A 19,723-nucleotide genomic window follows, 5' to 3' on the forward strand; every position below is an offset into this window, starting at 1 on the left:
GTCAAGATCCTTTCTTGACATTTATACCGAACCGTGCGGTTGGTTGGCGGTTCAACCCCTCCGACCCAAACATCACACCGCCGGGTCCCGGTTCCGGCATGTGGTCGACACGTGCCATTTCGCCTCTAAATTTCACGATGTACGGAAAGATCTAGAGTTTCTACAATGAAACCTCAAATCTTAGTGGTCCACGTATGCTATCTTAAAATTATACGATTTGACTGAAATATTATGCAAATCGGACGGATAATATTCTCAGATCGAAATTTTTTAGTTTAAACAAGGCTGTAGAAAATAAAACTTATACAGACATCTCTCCCTGATTCTGGTAAAACCCACTGCCTTTGACCTAGTACTCCTTCCCCCCCCTTTCTATCTCGTTTTTCTTCTGGAACTGGAGAAAAAAAGAAAAGGGAAATCAAATCCTACCTTCCGGTTTTGTTGGATAATTTGATTTTGTTATTAATTTAGTTGTGTAGGTTTGAGTGATTGGATAACAGAGAGATGTCGGAGAAGTTCTCGCCGACGCTGCGGATTGGAGATCTCAGCGATTTCATAGCACCAAGTCAAGCTTGTGTTGTCTCTCTCAAAGGAATTAAAGGTCCTACCAGGAAGCCTGACAAACCAGAGGTAAGCGGATTAAATTTCCCTTTTTTTCCCCAATTATTGTTCCAATTTTGACATTTTGCTTCCAAGTTTTTGATTCATTGCTTGTTTACTATTACTGTTTTATTCCTCAAGTAAACTCTATTTAGATTATATGATTCACTTTTTAAAAAGTTAATCTGATTGGAAATTTTGCTAAACTTGTAGTTTTGGCTCACGCTCTATTATTATATTTGTTTTTAGCAACGCACTGCACTATTCTTTCCAAAATTCTTCCACTTTGTTCGATATTTTACTTCATAAGTAAACAGCATAAAGAATTGAGGTTATTTTCATGCTAATATACACTGTCTCCTATCCCTACCCGAATTTATTGCTGTGTAGAGCAATCTTTTTAAATTTGAAACAGGGAGAAAATTGGGTCTCTGCGTTGTTCAAACAATATGTTATGTTATTTAAGCTTCTTGGAGCAGTTGGATTAACATTTTCCCTTATCTGGGGCAGTATTTGCTATAAGTAGTTTTTTGTAGGAGTAGAGGAAATGAACGGAGTTATGGAATTGGTAGAGCCATTCGGTTATATGCACTGATGCCTCCATATGGGCTTTATCACCAGGGTTCTATTCCAATTTCTAAACAAAAGAACTGTATCATGAAGTGTATGTCAAGTTCTTTAACTGAAATATTTGTTGGGGGATTTTTTTTTTTTGGTGAAGGTGTTGATTTCTAACAAACAACAAACAGAAGCTGTAAAAATTTCGCTAAAGGACTGCTTAGCGTGCAGGTAATATTCTTTCTTCTCATTAAATAAGCATGTGTGCATCTGTTTTATGGGTATGACACATTTGTTTCGTAGTGTTTGCATTCATGGTCTTTCCGTCGTCCCACAATTTGTATTGATTCGAACCAAATAAGAATAGGTATTAGCACACAGATGACCTTTGTTTTAGCTTTTTGTTCTTTTGATTAATCAAATAGGAATAATTGTTACAAGTTCTTTTTTTTTCTAGCTATTTTTGTATGCATATGTATGTCTATCTGTTCGTGCAAAGTCTTTTTGTCGTTCATCTGTTCGTGCTGATTCCAATGTATGTATTTGGGTTGATAAAAGTCCGAATTTGTAAATTTTAAAGCTAATGGAAGTTTGTATTAGGTCCCCTTCATTTACCGTGAGCTTTATTAATCATATTTTCCATGTGAAATGGGGATATTATATCATGATTCCTTGTGAAAATACAGTGGATGCATAACATCAGCAGAGACAGTTATGCTTGAGAAGCAAAGTTTGGATGAATTTCTGTCTAATCTCAATAAAGGGAAGGCTGTTATTGTCTCCCTTTCAACACAGTCAAGAGCTTCCCTTGCCGTTCACTTTGGTATTTCCCCACTTGAGGTGAGTCGTTACACTCTGTCAATATTTTGTAGCGTGAAGTGCACTGAAGTGGAATTAGATCCTTTTTTTTTTTGCCGCCAGGGAAGGTGGAGAGGGGGGGGGGGGGGGGTTCAGATTAATATTATTAATTAGAATGATTTATGATTGACTTGGTTGGACCAATAAAATGAAGTATCCAGGCCCCACTTAGCAAAAACCAAATTGGTAATTATCGATCATTACCACTTATATCATAAATGATTCTGTTTAGAAATAAATTCTAAATTGGAGCGATCTCAATTGTTAATCAGTTGAATAAGAATAATGTCATTAATACGTTGAATATTTGATGGAAGACATGAAAGAAATGAATTGAAAGAAAAGAAGTCGTAGAAAAAGACGCGGTATTTGGTTGATTTGTCCTACATGAAAGAAAACGCATTGCGATTTGGATTTTATTATTAGCTTCAGTTCTTCTTCTTGAGTGAGGCTACAGTAAGCTAGACGTAGAGAATTTAGCATTTTTCTAGGGTGATACTGAAGTTGAATGCAAAAAAAACATTCTGTCTGTAGATAACGAATTATTAATTGTTGTGTTTAACTTAATAAATGTGCTACCAGAAAGCCAGTCAATTATTATTTGTCTCTGTGTCTGTGTGAACACATTTCTGACAGAAAAAGCATCTGTCTGATTTCTAGGTGTTTAAAAAACTCACAACATTTTTGAAGTCATTGGGAGTGAAAGCAGTATTTGATATCAGCTGCAGTAGAGACTTGGCACTTATTGAAACTTGTAACGAGTTCATTAGCCGATATAGACAAAGCGAAGCACACGATGATGGAAAATCTAAAGTATCACTACCTATGCTTTCCTCAGCATGTCCAGGTACGTGACATAATCATAGTTTTTAACTTGTTCCTTCAAGGTCATGATTGATATATATGCATGACGTCCATCAACTAGAACATCTTCTATTCTGTCTAATTTCAGGTTGGATATGTTATGCTGAAAAGCAACTTGGGTCCTACATTTTGCCATATATTTCTTCTGTCAAGAGCCCTCAGCAAACAATTGGAGCGACCATTAAGAACCACCTGTGCCAAACAATGGGTCTCAGGTAATCTCAAGAATTTTAAAGCAAGGAACAAGAGAACTTGACAGTAGTATTTTACATATATGGCTGTGAGATTTTGCACCTTAGAAATGAAGTGAAATTTTTAAAACCTTTTAAAGATGTCTTTTCTTCTATTTTTATTGCTAAGCTCCTGTTAGGGTTTAGTTCCCTAGTAGTTCTTTTGTGTTTAACATGTAACTTGATTTCCATCTTCCGTATAGATGGCAGGAACAGGTTTATTCTTATATGAAACTTCCTCTATTCTTTTCTTCTAAAAGAAAAAGATACTTATTTCTTTTTTTACTTTCATGCGGTAAATTTTCATCTTACACGCAATTTGAAGTGAATGGAAATGATTTTTCTATTATTTATCAAAAGATTTGTATTTATATCTCGAATTACTTTGTTGTCATTTTGCATGCTCAGTCATTTGATTGGTTAATATTTTATTTCAGTCCAGAAGAGGTTTATCATGTAACAGTAATGCCGTGCTATGATAAGAAACTTGAGGCTGCTAGGGATGACTTTGTTTTTCAAGTGGAATCTGAAGATGGAATTCATGAAAAAGAAGATCTTAGGATTACGGAGGTAGATTCAGTGTTGACATCGGGTGAAGTTTTGGATTTGATACAAGTAAGTTTTAAGGCCATGACTTACATCTCCTGCAACTCAGCACTCTCTTATAGTTGTTCAACTCTTCTAAATATCGCAATGTATAATTCATTACATTATTGACCAACTTCTTGCAGCTGAAAGCAGTGGATTTTAAAGCCTTGGAGGAGTCTCCTCTTGATAAAATGTAAGAGCCAGAATATTCAAATGAACTCCTTTTGCATGTCATTGCATTGCTGATTAAAAAGAAATATTCTATGCTTTTTGTGCAGTTTGACAATTTTTTATTCTTGGGTGATAAGCAGGTTTACCAATGTCAATGAAGAAGAGTGTCTTTATGGGGTTGCTGGAAGCTCTGGAGATTATGCAGAAACAACATTTAGATATGCTGCTAAAACACTATTTGGGAAAGAGCTCAGTGGTCCTTTGGAGTTCAAAACCATAAGAAATTCTGACTTTCAAGAAGTGACTCTTGAAGTAAGTTTATATTTTTTTTTTGACGCTAATCAGATTTTAGGTATATATGAATTTTTTTTCATCAAACTAAATATTTTGCTTGGTACTGTTAGTGGTGCCCTTGGGATAATCAATTAGAGATGCACTCATAGGGTTTGAAATGATCCTTTCCTCCACTGTTCTTCTTGGAAGAGTGAAGCAGTTGTACAACTAATATGGACTTGATATGTCCTTGTTTTACCCATTTTGCATCTTTGTATGTGTGCTTGCTTACCTGTTTTGCATCTAATTGGACATGATTGAGATACTGGCATAGAATTAAGAATTTGTTTAGAGGCACTATTTTGTTTTTGCGATCTGCATCTCATGTGGTGAACATTTTGTGCTATGATATAGGTGGACGGGAAAACTGTATTGAAATTTGCACTCTGTTACGGCTTCCAGAACTTGCAAAATATTGTCAGGAAGGTCAAAATGCAAAGATGTGATTATCATTTTGTTGAGGTCATGGCATGTCCTTCTGGTATTTATCTATTCTTCTTGTGATTTTTGAATATAGTATTATGGTTACATCTGAATGTTGAATGCATGCTTACTCTGCTGCACATTTTTCATTACCTAATCAGAAGTTATATCTGAATATTGAAAACTCATGCTCATTGTGCTGATCATCTTTTGTTATTTAATTAAAAATTATTGTGATGAAACAGGTTGCTTAAATGGTGGTGGTCAAATTAAACCAAAGCCAGGGCAATCTCCAAAAGATTTGCTTCAAGCATTAGCAGGTGTTTATATGGAAAATGTGAGTATCTATCTCAATTTTACATTCTATCAAAGACTGTAACGGTGGTATCTTTGATTAGTGTTTACACATCCCAATTTACTGTGCATATTAGCATGGAAACAGACAATGTTATCCAATATGAACCTTACAAACTGTTTTGTTCAAGGGACCATGTAATCACAAAATTCATGGAATTAGGAATCATATAGGTAATGGATTTACTATCTTAAATGTTTCACTGAGCTATTTTTAATCACTATATTGTTGTACTGCAAAATCCATGAGAACTCTCCGCTTTATGTTCTGTGCAAGGTTGCCTGCTCATAGACATCTATTTTCTGTTATTTGAATTTTGAGGTCTTTCTTAATTGATTATTCTGTAATAACTTATAGGTCCTGGTAGCTGATCCTTTCAATAATCCCCTTGTGAAAACTTTATATGACGAGTGGCTTGAGCAACCTGGTTCGAAGAAGGCTAGGAAGCACTTGCACACTGAATACCATCCTGTGGTAAAAAGCATTACTGCTCAGTTACACAATTGGTAGAAAGTTTGCATCCTCTTTACTGATTCCTCACTCGTGGAATTCTCTCCCGGGGCCGAGTTGTCTCTCATCAGTTCATAACTACACGACCCAGCTGGGCCAATTCTTCGTTGTTACAGAGAATGGAGCACTGGAAGAGACCAATTTTGAAAGAGTAAACAGATAATTTGTTGCTTGACCTTTTGTTCTCATGTATATACCTGTTTTAGAATCTTGTTAGATAAAAAAGAGTGACCTGCTTGTTCTTGTATCCGATAATTATACCTATTTCTCCCATGTATTTCTGGGAACTGGAAGTCTTAAAGTCTAAACTGTCCAAAATAAAAGTTCCCTTCACTTATATGTGTACATGCTTTGGTTTCTAATCTTAATTTTCTCTTCTTATAATTAAAGAGGTTTGGGGATTTGTGATTTGAAACTGAGATACAAAGCTTGATACATGTAGATATTTCTTGTTCTTTCATGGTCTAATTGTCATTTTTTTTGCAATCCAATTTCTAAAGTGTTGCTTAGCTTTCTAGTTGGATCATTAGTACATGCTTTTCTAAGAAGATCTGAGTTTGAGCTAATATATATATATATATATATATATTATTGTTGTTTATTAAAATGTTGTGTTATGATTGATATTGTGAATCTTTATCCAAAAATTCAAAATTTTAATTTATTGAAATTTTTTAAACTTGTCAAGTTGAATGAATTAATTATTTTATGATTCTATGTTTGGTGGCTTGTTAATAATAAGGTATGTTAATAATAAGGTGAAATTATATCAAATTGCCAAGCTACCAAATAAAACCCAAAATCATGGTTATATATATATATATATATATATACATACATACATACAAGAAGTATAAAAAGTAAACAAAATTAATGCTTGATTTTCTTTCCTTCAACATATATTCAGACAAGTATATGTAGTAATAGACAAGTAAAACATTGAAGGAAATCCAATTAAAATTAAAAACAATTGATATTTTGAAATAAATTAAAAGGATTCAACAATTAGTCAACATTCATCTCATAACAGATGTTATATACCTTAAAAGCCTATTTATTTATAAAATTATCTGTTTATGTACTTTGGATTTGGATTATAAGCAAAAAAAAGAAAGAGAAGATTGAGATAATATTTAAAAGAATTCATTAATAATAAATAAATTAATATTATAATATATATATATATATATATATATATTAAAGAAGGGGAGATTCAAAAACGTATGTGAAAGATTTAAAACCAAACTAAACTAGTCTAGCGTTACCAAAAACCAAAACGGCTGTCTGTTCTTACAGATTCTGAACACCGACCATCTCTCTCTTCTCAGTTTCTCATTGCAGTGCTCTTGAAACCAAACATGGTACGCTACCCTCTCTCCTTCGTCTTATCTTTTCTTTTGATTACATGTACATAGTCTATATATATATAATGTTGTAATTGTTTAAGTTCATTTTTTTCCCCCAAAGAGATCAGAGCTTTTGTTTGTTTTTTCTTTCCTGTTCCTTTTGATCAATGTGCATGTCCCATCTTGGTTCTCCATGATTTTTCAGGCCTTGTTTGGATGGAGATTATAAAGTGATTAAATGGTTTTTTTTTTTTTTTAAAGAAAAAAAACTGTCAATGGGTCTGCATGTTTGATTAATGGGTGTTTCTGATAGTTGAGATTGGGGCAAATTCTGAAGTTCGACATGTTTTGTGTTATGTTTACTGTACCATTCTGTTTGGTCCAATTCCTGCTCAATCTCTTTGGTTTTTTGGTGTTTTGGTGAGTCCTGAAGTAAGACTGAGGTGGGTTCAAATTTTAATTTCATTGAATAAAGATAAGAATATGGAAATGACATAAAAGTTTGAAAGAAAACAGGCGTTCTATGTCAATCTCCAATTTTGAAAGATAAGGATACAAAGTTCATGATAATCAAATTGAATTTATGAGTAGAGTTGATTAAATTATATAAGTTCGCTCCTAGAAATATAGTCATCCCTACGCTTTCATGTTTATGCCACAAGCCTCTTATTCATTTTCATTCAATTACGGGGAGGGAGCAAGTCAAAATAGAAAAATTCATATCCATTGCGTTTACGAATAATCAGGCTTGGACTAATGACTTTCACCACGTCGAGGTGATACTCTACTACTAAATCATATCTCTTCCCCATCAAGAAATAGAATTGACTTATGTTAAGGTAAAGGGTCGAAAAATTTAAGACCACTATTCCTGAACAATCTGGAGTTGGACTTTTCTTTCGCATTATTATGGATATGGAATAAATGTGTAAATTATAATTGATTTCTAAATGCTAAATAGTTTGAACAAAATGTAATTTCATTGAATTTATAGGGACTTAGATTATTATACCAAATAATTTATAATAAATTGTATTTCTTTTTTCTCGTTGAACTTTGTTTTATGCTGAATTTCAAGGTGAAAAAGAGTACAATTTGTCATCCTAATTGAGGAACATGGTAATTTGGTTCTTGTTTGCATTTACCAGACCACTTCGAGGCGTATTGCAGGGAGAAAAGTCGCAAGATTTGAGAAGAACATCACGATGAGAGGAATTGTAGGTGAAGCTTCAAAGAAGAAAGGATATTCGGAGTATATTATTGGGGCTGTCGTTATTTTCGTTGTAGCATTTGTGGTCTTTGGATCGTGTAAGCTTTTCCACTTTCGAAGTTTTGATCATATACCAAATAGAACTTTAGAATTGCAACTCTGTAGCCTTTAAAAATCCATGTTTTTGCTTGCTTGAATCTTGAACAAGCGATGAAATCCTTTTCTTTGTATTAGTTTCATAGAACTTATATATTTTGATTACAACACGAAATAAGTACATTACTATGGAATGCAAGAAAATTACATTGTAGTAACTAAAAAATTTCTGGTTTTCCTTGATGACAGCTTTGATTCAGGTGATTAAAGGCATGGCTTAGTTTGGTGGATATGGAAGTTCTACAGTAGATAAGGTCCTCAAAGAAGTACTATGTTAAAATACATAGCTAAAGGATTTACTTTTAACATGAAAAATTTTGTTTTACCTCCAATCATATTCTTGTTTCGTTATGTTTCTTGAAGCATTTGTTATCTGCAAAATACTTCTCTCAAAGTTCTTTGCATTATTAGTATAACATCATAATGGCTACTTGATAACTGCTGCTTGCCCATTGAGCGACTTTTACATGGGGGATGTTATTGGTTATTTTAATTTATAGTTGAATCAATTTAGATTATGTTTGGTTCAATTCTCATCAGAAGTTGAACTAAACACAAGATTAAAAATATCAAGTTAGGTTTTAACATCGTTTTGTATCATTTGTATAATGTCATTTGTCTTGCGGGAAATGGGTTAAGTTCGAAAGTCTTAACATGATTACTCTTGCTTTGACTGCAACTTTCTGAAAGTTGGATTGACATGAAATTTCAGACAAAACAAACAGTTCCTCATGACTCTTACAGTAGCTCCATCACCATAACATCTCTATCCATTATTCCATGTGCTTAAAGACACCATGTACAACTAGGAGCTATACTAGAGCATGAACTTCAATTTTATCGAGCATCGACCAAAATCTAGGACAGGCAAAGGTGAGAAAAGAAAGGGAAATATGAACTGAATGATGGAAATCGAACTAGAAGGCTTTATGCATCTGTCTTCCATATAAGACTCTGCTTTCATCTGATCTTCGAGCTACTCGGGGAATTTGTTGATTCCCTCTCTTTGCATTCTGGCAACAATCTGAACTCTTAGACAACTTCTTAGTACCAAAATTGGATGTAAGCTCATTGATCATTTGTATGCTGTTGTCATACAAATTTTCTTTCGGAGAATCATAATCTGAGGCCTCGAATTCCTGTGAAATAAGACAATTATGTTCAATCAATATCAAATCAGTTGCCAAAGAGAAGGAGGCAGATAAAAGAATGCAGGGTCCATGGAGAGGTAGTCCTGTTTCAAGACACCATGAAATTTGCAAAGGTTGAGATGTGTACCTTGGATTTTGTCCTGGAATAACAAGGCGTTAAGCAGGGATTTAAATCCTTCAAAAACATGTCATCTGGACTTGCCGGTGTTCTTGGATCTTCAGAGCTGAACTCCTGGACATGTCATCATGTCATTTTACAGATTACTTTTTTTGTGCAATATAACAATAACACAAACGGAACAAAGGCAAAAAGAGTGAAAGATATAAAAATTTAATCTCATGATTAATCTCATGTCTCCTGGATGTCTTTGATTCAGTATATCCTCGTTCAGATATTGTATTATTTTATCTCATGATTGGTATCTATATAAGAGATTGTACATTTGAGTCAAATTTTATTTTTGTATGTTTTCATTTCAAGATTATGTTCTTTTATGTTATGATAAATGTCTGAGTATTACTAATTGATGAATATATGAATTTCTACTTTAAAAGAAATATGATAAGGGAGCATAAGACTTTGATACTATATATTACACATATATACCTAACTTAGTTTTGTTAGCATGTAATCTTGTGAAACCAAATCACAGTTATGAACTTATTATCAGCCTCAGATACTAATTGGCTTGAGTCAAGAACTAACTCAGACACTATATAATTTCACTTCTCAACTAAAAAGTCTTCATTTTCTTCTAATACAAATCAACAAAGCAAAGATGGTATGCCGTAGAGGTTAAGACTTGTGGCTTTCTGCTATGATATGGTTTCTATAGTCTTGGCACAAAAACAGATACCCCAGAAAAGAGTTATAATTCAAATCACATTCTACTTTGGAGTGCCTTACCAAAGAATTAGTAGCCTCTTCTCGATCATAAGTTGGCGTTTGAGGAGACCCTCCATATCGATGGTTACCTGACCTTGATGATGAATATTTATCTGCCTTCACCTGTCCAAGTAGTTTAATATCAATAAGTGGGATCAAAATCAGCAACCCAGATCAAACCCAAGACAATTTCATACATTATATATATGACAAACTAGAGTCTTTTAACACAAAAATATAGACTCATAATTGTTGCCAGCAATTTCTTTTGCCAACTTAAACAAATACCTCAGCAAGATCTTCTGCTAAGCATTGAAGCTGTCCTGTGAGAGAAGTAACCTGTCTTTGCAGAGTAGGAATGACTTGTTTGGCTTGCTTCAATTCTGAACCTTGTTTCTCCAAAAGTTCATGAAGTTGAGAATTCAGAACATCAGGGAAGAGAATTGCACTCTTGAGGGATTTAATTTCTTCCCTCTGTTTCAAGCATAAATCTTTCAGCTTCTCCACCTGCAGATTCCATGGAAGCATAGACATGAATAAAGAACTCTTCTTCCTCCAACGGGAACATTGTATCCCATCTCCAAAACAATTAATTTGCAATGTGAACAAGTCCAGAAAGTTTTAAGCTTTTGGGCAATGTTTGGAACATACTAATTCCATAAAAGGTACGGAATTTATTTAAAGTTCTATTCTTTATTCTCAGTTTAATCGTAGAAGTTCAGATTTAATAATGGCATTCATGTGTTTTACAATCACTTGCTCTAAAAACAGTGCTTAAAGTCTAATTATCTCACAAACCCAAGTTAGACCCACCATACCCATCTTAATAAAAAAGATTAATATTCAAATGAAACCTTCATAATTCAAATTGGGTATGCGTTGAACTTCTTTTATAACTTCAAATTTCAGAACACCTAAATGATTTTCCTTTCCAAAATAGGAAGAGATCATTGAAGGAATCAAATCAAGGGAAAAACTAGTTCAGAAATGACTTCCTTTTGCCTTTTCTACTTCAATAAATTAAGAGCCAAAATGTTAATAAAAATATAAAGTGAGAAAGAAGAAAAAAACTCACTTCTCCATTTTTCTCTTCAAGCAACAGCTTGAGCTCTGTAATCTCCGTCTCCATCTCCTTGTTCAAGCTCAAAAGCTCCCTCTCACTCCTCAACACCATGGCCAAAGTCCGGGTATTCCCTTTGACCTCAGTCAATGCCTTCACTTGATCCTTCTTTTCCTTCTCCAACGAAGACCCTTTACCAAACAATTTCCTCTGCAGAGCACCCAGATTCCCTCCTTTCCTCGCCGTCTTCTTCAAGTCCTCAGCCACCACATCACACGGTATCACCAACTCCATCTTCTTCCCCGAGTTGGACTTCATGTCAATGAACTTCTTCACCATTTTCGTCAAGTTTCCGCCATTGGTCTGAACCTTCCCCGACTTGGTTCTCGACAGATCACACGGCTTATTAGACTTGACAAGCGCCCGGGACGAAGAATAAGAAGAAGAAGAAGAAGAAGAAGTTTTGTGCGTCAATGAAGGCTGGTTAAACTCGGTTGAGGAAGATGGGTCTGAGAAATGAGATGAAGTTGTGGAGGAACGTGAATCGTAGAAGTTGTAGCGTGCCGCCATTGATGACAGGAGATTGGGTTTGGGAAGAAGAAGGAGAAGATATAAAGATTTGATTTTGAAATTTCCTGATCTGGTTTAGGAAAGGACAGGAATGATGAGATAGATTGAGGCGGTGTCTGAATTTAAAATTTCTTCCTTTAGGCGTGAAAGGCGCGGGCTTGTTATTATTTCAAAACTATGAAGAATATTTGCTTTTTGGGTAAGATAATTTTCTAAATTACACATTAGTCCAAATATATTTGAAATTTTTAACTCGTTATAACTGTTTTAACTAACGAAATTTAACTATCACAAAATATTTATTTTATTTGAAAAAAAATATATATATATATATTTGTATATAACATCATTGGCTTACTTTATCCTTGCCACTAATTATTCTTGCAGGGTTCCCTACTGCAGTACTATTAGGGGGTACCTCTTTTAGAACAACTGACCCTGCACCAATTTTAGCCTTTTCTCCCACTCTAATGTTCCCTAAAACTTTTGCTCCTGCCCCTAAAATCACCCAATTCCCAATCTTTGGATGCCTCTCCCCAAAATCAACACTCCCTCTACTTCCCAATGTCACATTATGCATAATTGTGACATTATCTTCGATCACTGCAGTCTCGCCAATCACAACTCCTGTTGCATGATCGAGTAAAACTCCCTGTCCAATCTTTGCTCCCGGATGAATGTCCACCCCAAAAACCTCTAAAACCCGTCCCTGTATGACTCTCGCCGTGGTTGACCCACCTTTCGACCATAACTTATGGGCTACCTTATGCGCCTGAATTGCTTGGAACCCTTTGAAATTCAGGAAACAATGGATGTAGCTGGTGCAAGCCGGGTCACGCTGTCTTGCACCTTCGAGATCACATCTGATTGCTTTCTTGATCTTGAGATCATCTCGGATTAGAGTGGAGAAGATTTCAAAGAGTTTTTCAGTGGACATATTTGAATTGCTTAGCTTCATTGCTAGGAGGTTTGACAAGGCGGTTTCAAGTGAATTATGTGAGAGTATCAAAGAATGGTAGTAATTAGATAAGAGTGGTTCTTGTTCTATATCAGACAAAGCTTCATGTCTGATTCTGAACCATAGATGATCATCTTCTTCTTCAAAATTTTCAGGGTTTTTGGTGGTAACCTGGTAAACTGGATTGCAGAAAACAAGATTTAAGAAAATGGGTCTGCATGAAATTACACACCTGCATAAAAGGCTTCCGGATTGGCATTGACTAGGCTGATTAGCTTCAGTTGTGGAGCTGTGGTGAATACAAGCTGCCATTGATGAAAAGTGCTTCTTGACAAGTAAGCAGATTGAAGAGAAGGGTGCGTATAATGTACATATATATACATATTGTATACGTTCATACATATGTATACACCTAGTGAATGTAGTGAAAAGAAGAAACGGTTGATTAACCTGCAAAAACTTCATGGAAAATAGGAATGATGTAAGCAATGATACATACATACATATACATAACATTGTAAATAATTTTAGTCAACAAGAAGAAGAAGAAGGAAGGAAGGGAGTGAAAAGGATGACGTTAGGGGTGACGATTGCAAATGATGGTATGGGTTTTTTATTCGTCGGAGATGACGATGAAGGATCATTGAAGAAAGAAATGATAATTGAAAAGTGATATTAAGGAAGACTTCTTTGTGTAGTACTCCAAAATCTGTAACTTTGACCAGAAGAATATTCAAATAACATTTATAATTTAAAGTCAATAAAATCTTGTTATTTATAAGGAGATAGTATATATTTTTTCTCAGTAAAATGTTCTGAAGAAACGATACGATATCAACAATGGTAAATAATTCTATTATCTCGGTTGATTGGTGTATTTTTTCTTTCAAAATTTTGTCATATAAAACTTAAAACATTTACTAAATAGGCAGAAGAAGAATTAAATGCATATAGAGAGGAGAGTTGTTTACAAGTTGAATGAAACACAAGCATGGGTTCACATGGAATTTCCTTCATTTCATTCTGGAACAAAGTGGCATACAGAAGAGAATAATTTACAGATTGGATGAGTTAGTAGCAGAAGTTCATTGATAACTTAATGGGTTTAGGGTTGGCGAGGATATCATAAACCCATTACATGAAGCATAAGCATGGGTTCACAATAGGCATGGGTTCACATGGAATTTCTTTTGTTTGGTGATTTACAGAAGAGAAAGCAATTTACAGGTTAGATGAGTTACAAAGCAAAGGGTCATTGATAATTTAATAGCTTCAGGGTTGAGCAATCCCCTTCTTGACCAGGATATCATAAACCCTGTCTACTATAGAATGCTCCATCTTGAACAATGAATGAGCATCAGACTTCTTCTTGACGTTTCCCCTGAAGATCTCTTCTGAGATAACTTGCTGCATCCTAAGATAGAGAGGAGGAGGCAACCTAATCTCACGACATAGGCGTTTCTCCTGTCCAAGACATTTAAGAGTAGGCAGCTCCAGTAAGGACAATAGTAATAATAGCAGTCAAAACATATTAGAGACAGCCAGGTTACTTACAGATTCAGATAGCAGTTGTGTTTCAGAAAAGCCTAGTATGTCCAGATCATTGAGAGAGCTCGAAGAAGTCTGTCCTGAAGGTCTGCAATTGGAATCCTTGCTTACCGGCTCTGATGCCATGAATGCATTTGGACCTCCCTGAATGCTTGTTCCAACCTGGGTACTTTCTTTTGCCCTCCGGAAGCTTTCTTCAGACTGTCTTTTCCTCCTCTGTTCAAGGTATCTGTCTGCTTCAGCTGATGTACGACAGCCAGCAGCTCGAGCCTCCTGTAAATAGAATTATATCTTTATTATTGAACAGAAAATGGCAGCAAAGGCATCTGCCCTGATATAATTAAATATAAAAGTGCAATGTGCCATACTTTCAGTTCTTGGAGCCTTTTCAAAGTCCGATGCTCTTGAATAGCAGTCCTAAGTAGTTCCTCATGCTCTTCCTTTGAATGGAAACGCATGAAAGCATCATAGCTCCGGCATATTGCTCTCTCTTCAGGAGACAAGTCCTTCTCAAAAGGATTTGTATACAGCAAATTTCTTTCCAATATGAAATCCTTTCTACGTTTCCGCTCATCAAGTCTGCAATAAGCTTATTTCAATTAAGGTGCCAAGTAAAAGAGGACTATTTTTGGAAGACACTTTCGTTTATAAATCGATCCAATCACAACTTAAAGGCACGCATCAAACTCATTACAGACCATATATTTTGTCAAAACAAAAAATTATTGGTTGCTTACCTTCTTGAATAAATACGAAGCACACGTAACTTCAGCTCACGTTCTTCGTTCGTGTCTGTATCCTTGAATTCCATCTCAGCCAGCAACTGCTCAGCATCATTGTCATATTCAGGATCAAACTCTTGTCTTTTGGGGTTATAACCACTCAACTCTAGTAGATTATCATTCCCCAGAGAGTTTGGTTTCTTTCCCCCAAAATTTCTGTCTGTTTGAGGATCTGCCGATAAAATACAAAGAACAAAGTAAACCTAGTATTTTATTGTCAGCATATTGGGTTATAGCTAGTTAGCTACTCAATCAGTTATTGCCATATCATCTAATGCAGGCAAGACCTTTTGTAATAACTCAGAAACAAGAAACATAATAGTGCACAGTCTGGATAAGCAAACAGTATATATAAGTTTAACAGTTCAAGTCTTTTCAAGGTAAATAGTCTAGATGTGCAATGATATAACTCATTCCAGGGGCACTCAATTTCTGATTTTCCCACCTAATATTGCAGAACCAATATATTACACGATCCTATGACTTCATTATGATGGTTAGTCCAGAAAGCATGACAGATATAACGCAATGCTGATAGCTTATATATATTTCAGCAAATGGGACCAGGAGTTATTGAAATAAAACAGAATTTTTAAGGAACATTCTGGTTTTACCCAGTCTTGGTAGTTTTAGCTTATTTTAAATACAAACCACATTTTTATCATAATAAATTCATGAGCCAGGAATATAAACTGAAAAATGTCTACAAGATCTTATATAATTTCTTAAAAAGTCAAGACATAGATTAAAAATGGTGGGGGGTACATTAACTAATGGTGTTTCTGCAGAATAGAGCTTGTGGACATTGCACGAATTTGTTAAAGATTGTATTCTATAGTTAACAGATATTAGTGAAAATGATGAATGGAAGAAGAAGAAACCAAAAAGAAAAAAAAAAGCAAACAGACCTTCCATCTTGATGATGCTGGAGTCATCTTTAACCTGGGCCATGTCAGCAGCTGCTTCCATGCTTTTGCTGCCAGAATGAGTCCCAGAATCTAACTCTAAGGTCAACAAACCAAACAGAAAATCTAAGTTTCATAAAAATAGGATTATATGGTGAAATAAATCAGAGACACTGCAAAAAGCACGTAGAAGCTCACCTGCTTTCCCGCCAGAGAGTAAACGGTTTGATGGGCCCGTCCTGTGCATTTCTTCAACCCTGCATGGATTGAAATATTTGGATAACAAGTTGTATGAACAAAGTAACAAATAATTACATATATAGAGAATAACAGCAATCCTACTTCACTGTTGAAGGCGAAAAGGAGCGTTCTTCCTTAATGTTAAGCTCCCCAAGCATCAAAGCACCTGCAATATGGCAATCAGAAAATTAACAGAACAAAAGCATATGGCTGTAAGAAAAGTAGCCTGAAAACTGCAATTAAGCAAAAGAATATAAATATAAGTAGAAGGAGAAGAGTATATCATAATTACAAACCTTTCTTATCCTCACTATGTCCTTTGGCCATGGCTAGAAGCTCCTTTCTATTTTTTCCAACAACATGTGACATGTCCTAGAGAAGAAAAATGTTCCACACCTAGTTATTTTATGAAGATCACTACCAAAAAGAAAGTTGGATTTTATTGGAAATGCCATACTGGAAGAGGAAAGTATGGTGAGTTCAAATAAACACTTGTGTAGTGTTCAATACAACTTTCTTTATTCTTTGTTCCTACATGCTCAGCAACCTCTGCCCAATTTCCCAAGCCATACATTTCGATTCCCTGAAATTAGAAATTATTGGATAAAAAAAACAGGTTAAAAATTAATCCAGACATGAATTACTAGGTTGAGGAAATCACGGACTATTAAGACTTTATTTAAGAGATTATGAGAAGAAAAGAAAATTGAAGCACCTCTAGGAGCAGCATTTCCTCATCTGCATTCCAATCTGGGCATATAAGGGGGAAAGATAAATTGTCCTGTTCAAATGAAATATATAAATGAATTAGCAAATCATATGGCTACAGTTTGCCTTCTACAAGTCAGCATTGCAGCGTCGCAGAATCAGATGATACCTAGAGTTATTTTGACATCATACAAATATATAAACAGAAGAAAGAAAATAATATCCTAAATTTTGTTTTCCTCATGGAAGATAAAGTTCAAACATTATTGCAGTAATAGAACATTTAAAGAAAATGATCCAGAAAAGAAAGTTGGTTTCAAGTTTTCTTTTCAACTCCCTTTTATGTGAATCTAAGAAGTAATATGTATTGACAAAGCAGACCACAGATACCATAGCAGTATCAGCACATAAAATAAGTTTAATTCACAGGATACTAACCATAACTTTGTAAGGATGATTGCATTTATGAGGTGTCACTTCAGCCCCAACGGAAAAGCACTCTACACAGAGATCAAAATCAGGGCAGACAGCACACTTGACGCGGATCTTCCCTGTAATGTCCTTGTTGCAATAGTTGCAGTGGTATAAAGCCCTTTTCCCTTCACTTGATCCTTGACCTTGTCCAGGAGATTAAAAAATAAAAATGTTAAGAAAAGAATCATAAATAAAAGTTGTAAGTAAAAAAACAGAATATGTATCTCCACAAGTAAACCAAAAGAAACATACATGTCTCCGATAAATAACCATAGCAAGACATAGGTGAAAGGCTTTTTCCTTAGAGAACAGCAATTAAAATTATCCGCCATAAATTTTCATAACAATGTGGAACAAAAGCAAGAGAGCAGAAAATCAATGTTATATATTCTAAAAGATATTGCATACTAATAGTTGACAGTACTGGTATAGCAAATTCATTATAGAATTATTAGCCTCTCAAACAACTTTGTACCTGCAAATGCAGAGTCCGAATTTTCTCCACTGGGTGCATTCTTCTTTCTCCTTGATCTGCATCAATTAAAACATGCATTCAGGTGAAGCTAAATTGATGAGTAAAGGAAACAAAACAGAGTGTCTTTCCACAGAAAAACAAGAAAAACATCAAATCTATGTAGTTGGAGAAAAACACTATATCATCACAGAATAGGCGATAAATTGAGCTCAATGACTGGAAGGGACATAGAGACCGGAATATTGACAAATAAAGAATTTTTTCTTCTTTGAATAACAATCTGACAAATAAAATTAGTTTGAAATGAACAGAAAGTACTCAGCAAAATCTCCATGCTCACTGTAGCAAAACAGATTCACAGATAACCACAATGGGTAAAATACCTAATCTAGAAGTCAAGCAACTCAATCAAGAATATGGAACATTCAAATGAACCCAAGCTGAAAACCCATTTCAGAATGCCCAAGCAAAGAACTTTTATTTAAGAATCTAATCCCCATTACGCCTAATTACCCATAAATCCATTTCAAAATGCCCCAGATATTTCATTAACGGACATGCAGTAAGCCACATTTCTGCTCCTGCTCAACAATCCACAAATACAAACTATTCAAAGATGAAACAGTCAAAACTCACCCCAGCAAACCAGAATCATCGGCAAAAGGAGGCTCAAATTCAAAGGTTAAAATAGAAAAATGAACTGCAATGACGGAAGAACTCATCAAAGAAAACATACCTTTGCGTTGGGTCCTCGTCGGAGTGGAAATTCCCTCGAGAACGACCCATTTCGTCTTCAAGCTCAAGTTTCTTGTCAACGCCTGTACTCTCACACTATCAGGTTTTTGGCTGTTTGTTGTGATTGTTCAACACTAGTTCTAGGGTATTTATAGAGCCAAAACATGATTCAAGATATTCAAGGAGCTGACCCTTAAATTTTTGGGATTATCTTCCAAATTGGCATTGATAGCTTTCTGGGTTTAGTAAAAGACATTAAATTTTTACGATTTTATACCTTTTGAGCTGATTTATGTTATGAATTTACTCTGCAAAGTGGGTTGTACATTGGCAATTTGAGCATGTAAGGTCTTGTTTGGTATGCAGCTAAATGACAACAATAAGTGAGACATTTGCAGACAGGTTAAAAATAATTGTTTTCTTCCTTTTCTTTTTGACCCTTTATTGCTTTCTCAGGATGAACAAGATTAAAAGAGAAAAAATCTGCATTTATTGGATTTTTATTAAAAAAAATCTGCATTTATTGGAGAAATCCTGGATTCAGAAGGAAAATATATCCCATTTGGAGGCAAAATCTCTGTTTTTTGGAAAGAAAATGAAAATTACCAGCCTACATTATTATTTTGTAATTTGGAAGCAAAAATCTATTCTTTTGGAAGGGAAATGAAGGTCAAGAGAGCATTTCAATTTTTGGAAAGAAGAAAAATCTGTGCTTGTTTGGAAAGAAAATTAAAGTTATCAGTCCAATTTTGAAAAATAATAAAAAGGATTTTTTTAGACTATTTTCTTCTTCAAGTAATTTTTTTTAATCAATAATTTTGGTCCAACAATTTTTCAAAATTCAGTCCAAATTATAAACCTTAGTTTTGGCTCTTCTTTAGTGAATATATATATATATCTATATATATATATATATAAAGTTGAAACAAATTTTAAAAATTAAAAATTGGTTCTTCATGGGCATGTGGGTGATTTTTGTAATGAATGGTCTTGTGCAACTTTTGGGCCTGTCCAATTAGCCCTAGTTCA

The 19,723-nt window shown here is 34.8% G+C and overlaps 3 protein-coding genes, 1 long non-coding RNA gene and 1 pseudogene across 6 annotated transcripts; 2 read left to right on the top strand and 3 right to left on the bottom strand.

Moving 5' to 3' along the window:
- The first annotated feature begins 367 nt into the window (after positions 1-367).
- Positions 368-5,827, top strand: NAR1 (ferredoxin hydrogenase). The gene is made up of 11 exons (XM_088208011.1): positions 368-630; positions 1,322-1,389; positions 1,845-1,998; positions 2,677-2,863; positions 2,969-3,095; positions 3,548-3,725; positions 3,842-3,891; positions 4,010-4,181; positions 4,557-4,683; positions 4,871-4,962; positions 5,338-5,827. The coding sequence occupies exons 1-11, from the start codon at positions 505-507 to the stop codon at positions 5,488-5,490; spliced, it is 1,434 nt and encodes a 477-aa protein (XP_088064137.1). The 5' UTR covers positions 368-504; the 3' UTR covers positions 5,491-5,827.
- Positions 5,828-6,722: 895 nt separating this feature from the next.
- Positions 6,723-9,586, top strand: LOC110817960 (uncharacterized). Its single transcript, XR_002540281.2, has 3 exons — positions 6,723-6,851; positions 7,985-8,144; positions 8,392-9,586. It is a non-coding gene; the product is annotated as an uncharacterized LOC110817960 (long non-coding RNA).
- On the bottom strand, positions 8,837-12,014 carry LOC110817898 (structural maintenance of chromosomes protein). The gene is made up of 5 exons (XM_088208035.1): positions 11,315-12,014; positions 10,528-10,746; positions 10,261-10,362; positions 9,481-9,585; positions 8,837-9,341 (listed from the first exon to the last, which is right to left on the bottom strand). The coding sequence occupies exons 1-5, from the start codon at positions 11,867-11,869 to the stop codon at positions 9,120-9,122; spliced, it is 1,203 nt and encodes a 400-aa protein (XP_088064161.1). The 5' UTR covers positions 11,870-12,014; the 3' UTR covers positions 8,837-9,119.
- A 143-nt stretch (positions 12,015-12,157) lies between these two features.
- LOC110817896 (serine acetyltransferase 1, chloroplastic pseudogene) lies at positions 12,158-13,335 on the bottom strand (annotated as a pseudogene).
- A 488-nt stretch (positions 13,336-13,823) lies between these two features.
- On the bottom strand, positions 13,824-19,232 carry LOC110817728 (transcriptional adapter ADA2b). 3 transcript variants are annotated; one of them, XM_022046386.2, is made up of 13 exons: positions 18,696-19,232; positions 17,960-18,015; positions 17,449-17,627; positions 17,018-17,083; positions 16,760-16,885; positions 16,599-16,674; positions 16,405-16,468; positions 16,261-16,319; positions 16,066-16,161; positions 15,113-15,329; positions 14,744-14,954; positions 14,382-14,648; positions 13,824-14,291 (listed from the first exon to the last, which is right to left on the bottom strand). In XM_022046386.2, the coding sequence occupies exons 1-13, from the start codon at positions 18,743-18,745 to the stop codon at positions 14,100-14,102; spliced, it is 1,659 nt and encodes a 552-aa protein (XP_021902078.2). In that variant the 5' UTR covers positions 18,746-19,232; the 3' UTR covers positions 13,824-14,099. The 3 variants fall into 3 exon arrangements, with proteins under 3 accessions (XP_021902078.2, XP_021902080.2, XP_021902079.2); XM_022046388.2 differs by lacking the exons at positions 17,960-18,015; positions 18,696-19,232 and having other exon boundaries at positions 17,018-17,052; positions 17,449-17,614; XM_022046387.2 differs by lacking the exons at positions 17,960-18,015; positions 18,696-19,232 and having other exon boundaries at positions 17,018-17,088; positions 17,449-17,614.
- Between the last annotated feature and the right edge of the window lie 491 nt (positions 19,233-19,723).

The sequence above is a fragment of the Carica papaya genome, chromosome 7, assembly GCF_054855325.1.
Source record: "Carica papaya isolate Zhongbai chromosome 7, ASM5485532v1, whole genome shotgun sequence".
Lineage (NCBI taxonomy): Eukaryota > Viridiplantae > Streptophyta > Magnoliopsida > Brassicales > Caricaceae > Carica > Carica papaya.

Bases quoted from the DNA above. Each gene is read 5' to 3' on its own strand.
- NAR1 (XM_088208011.1), top strand. From the start codon at position 505: ATGTCGGAGAAGTTCTCGCCGACGCTGCGGATTGGAGATCTCAGCGAT. The intron at 631-1,321 runs GTAAGCGGATTA...TTTTTGGTGAAG, and splicing joins GGAAGCCTGACAAACCAGAG to GTGTTGATTTCTAACAAACA. The intron at 4,963-5,337 runs GTGAGTATCTAT...AATAACTTATAG, and splicing joins CAGGTGTTTATATGGAAAAT to GTCCTGGTAGCTGATCCTTT.
- LOC110817898 (XM_088208035.1), bottom strand. From the start codon at position 11,869: ATGGCGGCACGCTACAACTTCTACGATTCACGTTCCTCCACAACTTCA. The intron at 10,747-11,314 runs GTGAGTTTTTTT...TGGAATCTGCAG, and splicing joins TTGAAGAGAAAAATGGAGAA to GTGGAGAAGCTGAAAGATTT. The intron at 9,586-10,260 runs GTAAGGCACTCC...TGACATGTCCAG, and splicing joins AAGAGGCTACTAATTCTTTG to GAGTTCAGCTCTGAAGATCC.
- LOC110817728 (XM_022046386.2), bottom strand. From the start codon at position 18,745: ATGGGTCGTTCTCGAGGGAATTTCCACTCCGACGAGGACCCAACGCAA. The intron at 17,084-17,448 runs GTTAGTATCCTG...TCATTTGAACAG, and splicing joins ATCATCCTTACAAAGTTATG to GACAATTTATCTTTCCCCCT. The intron at 14,955-15,112 runs GTAAGCAACCAA...AGCTTATTGCAG, and splicing joins CTTCGTATTTATTCAAGAAG to ACTTGATGAGCGGAAACGTA.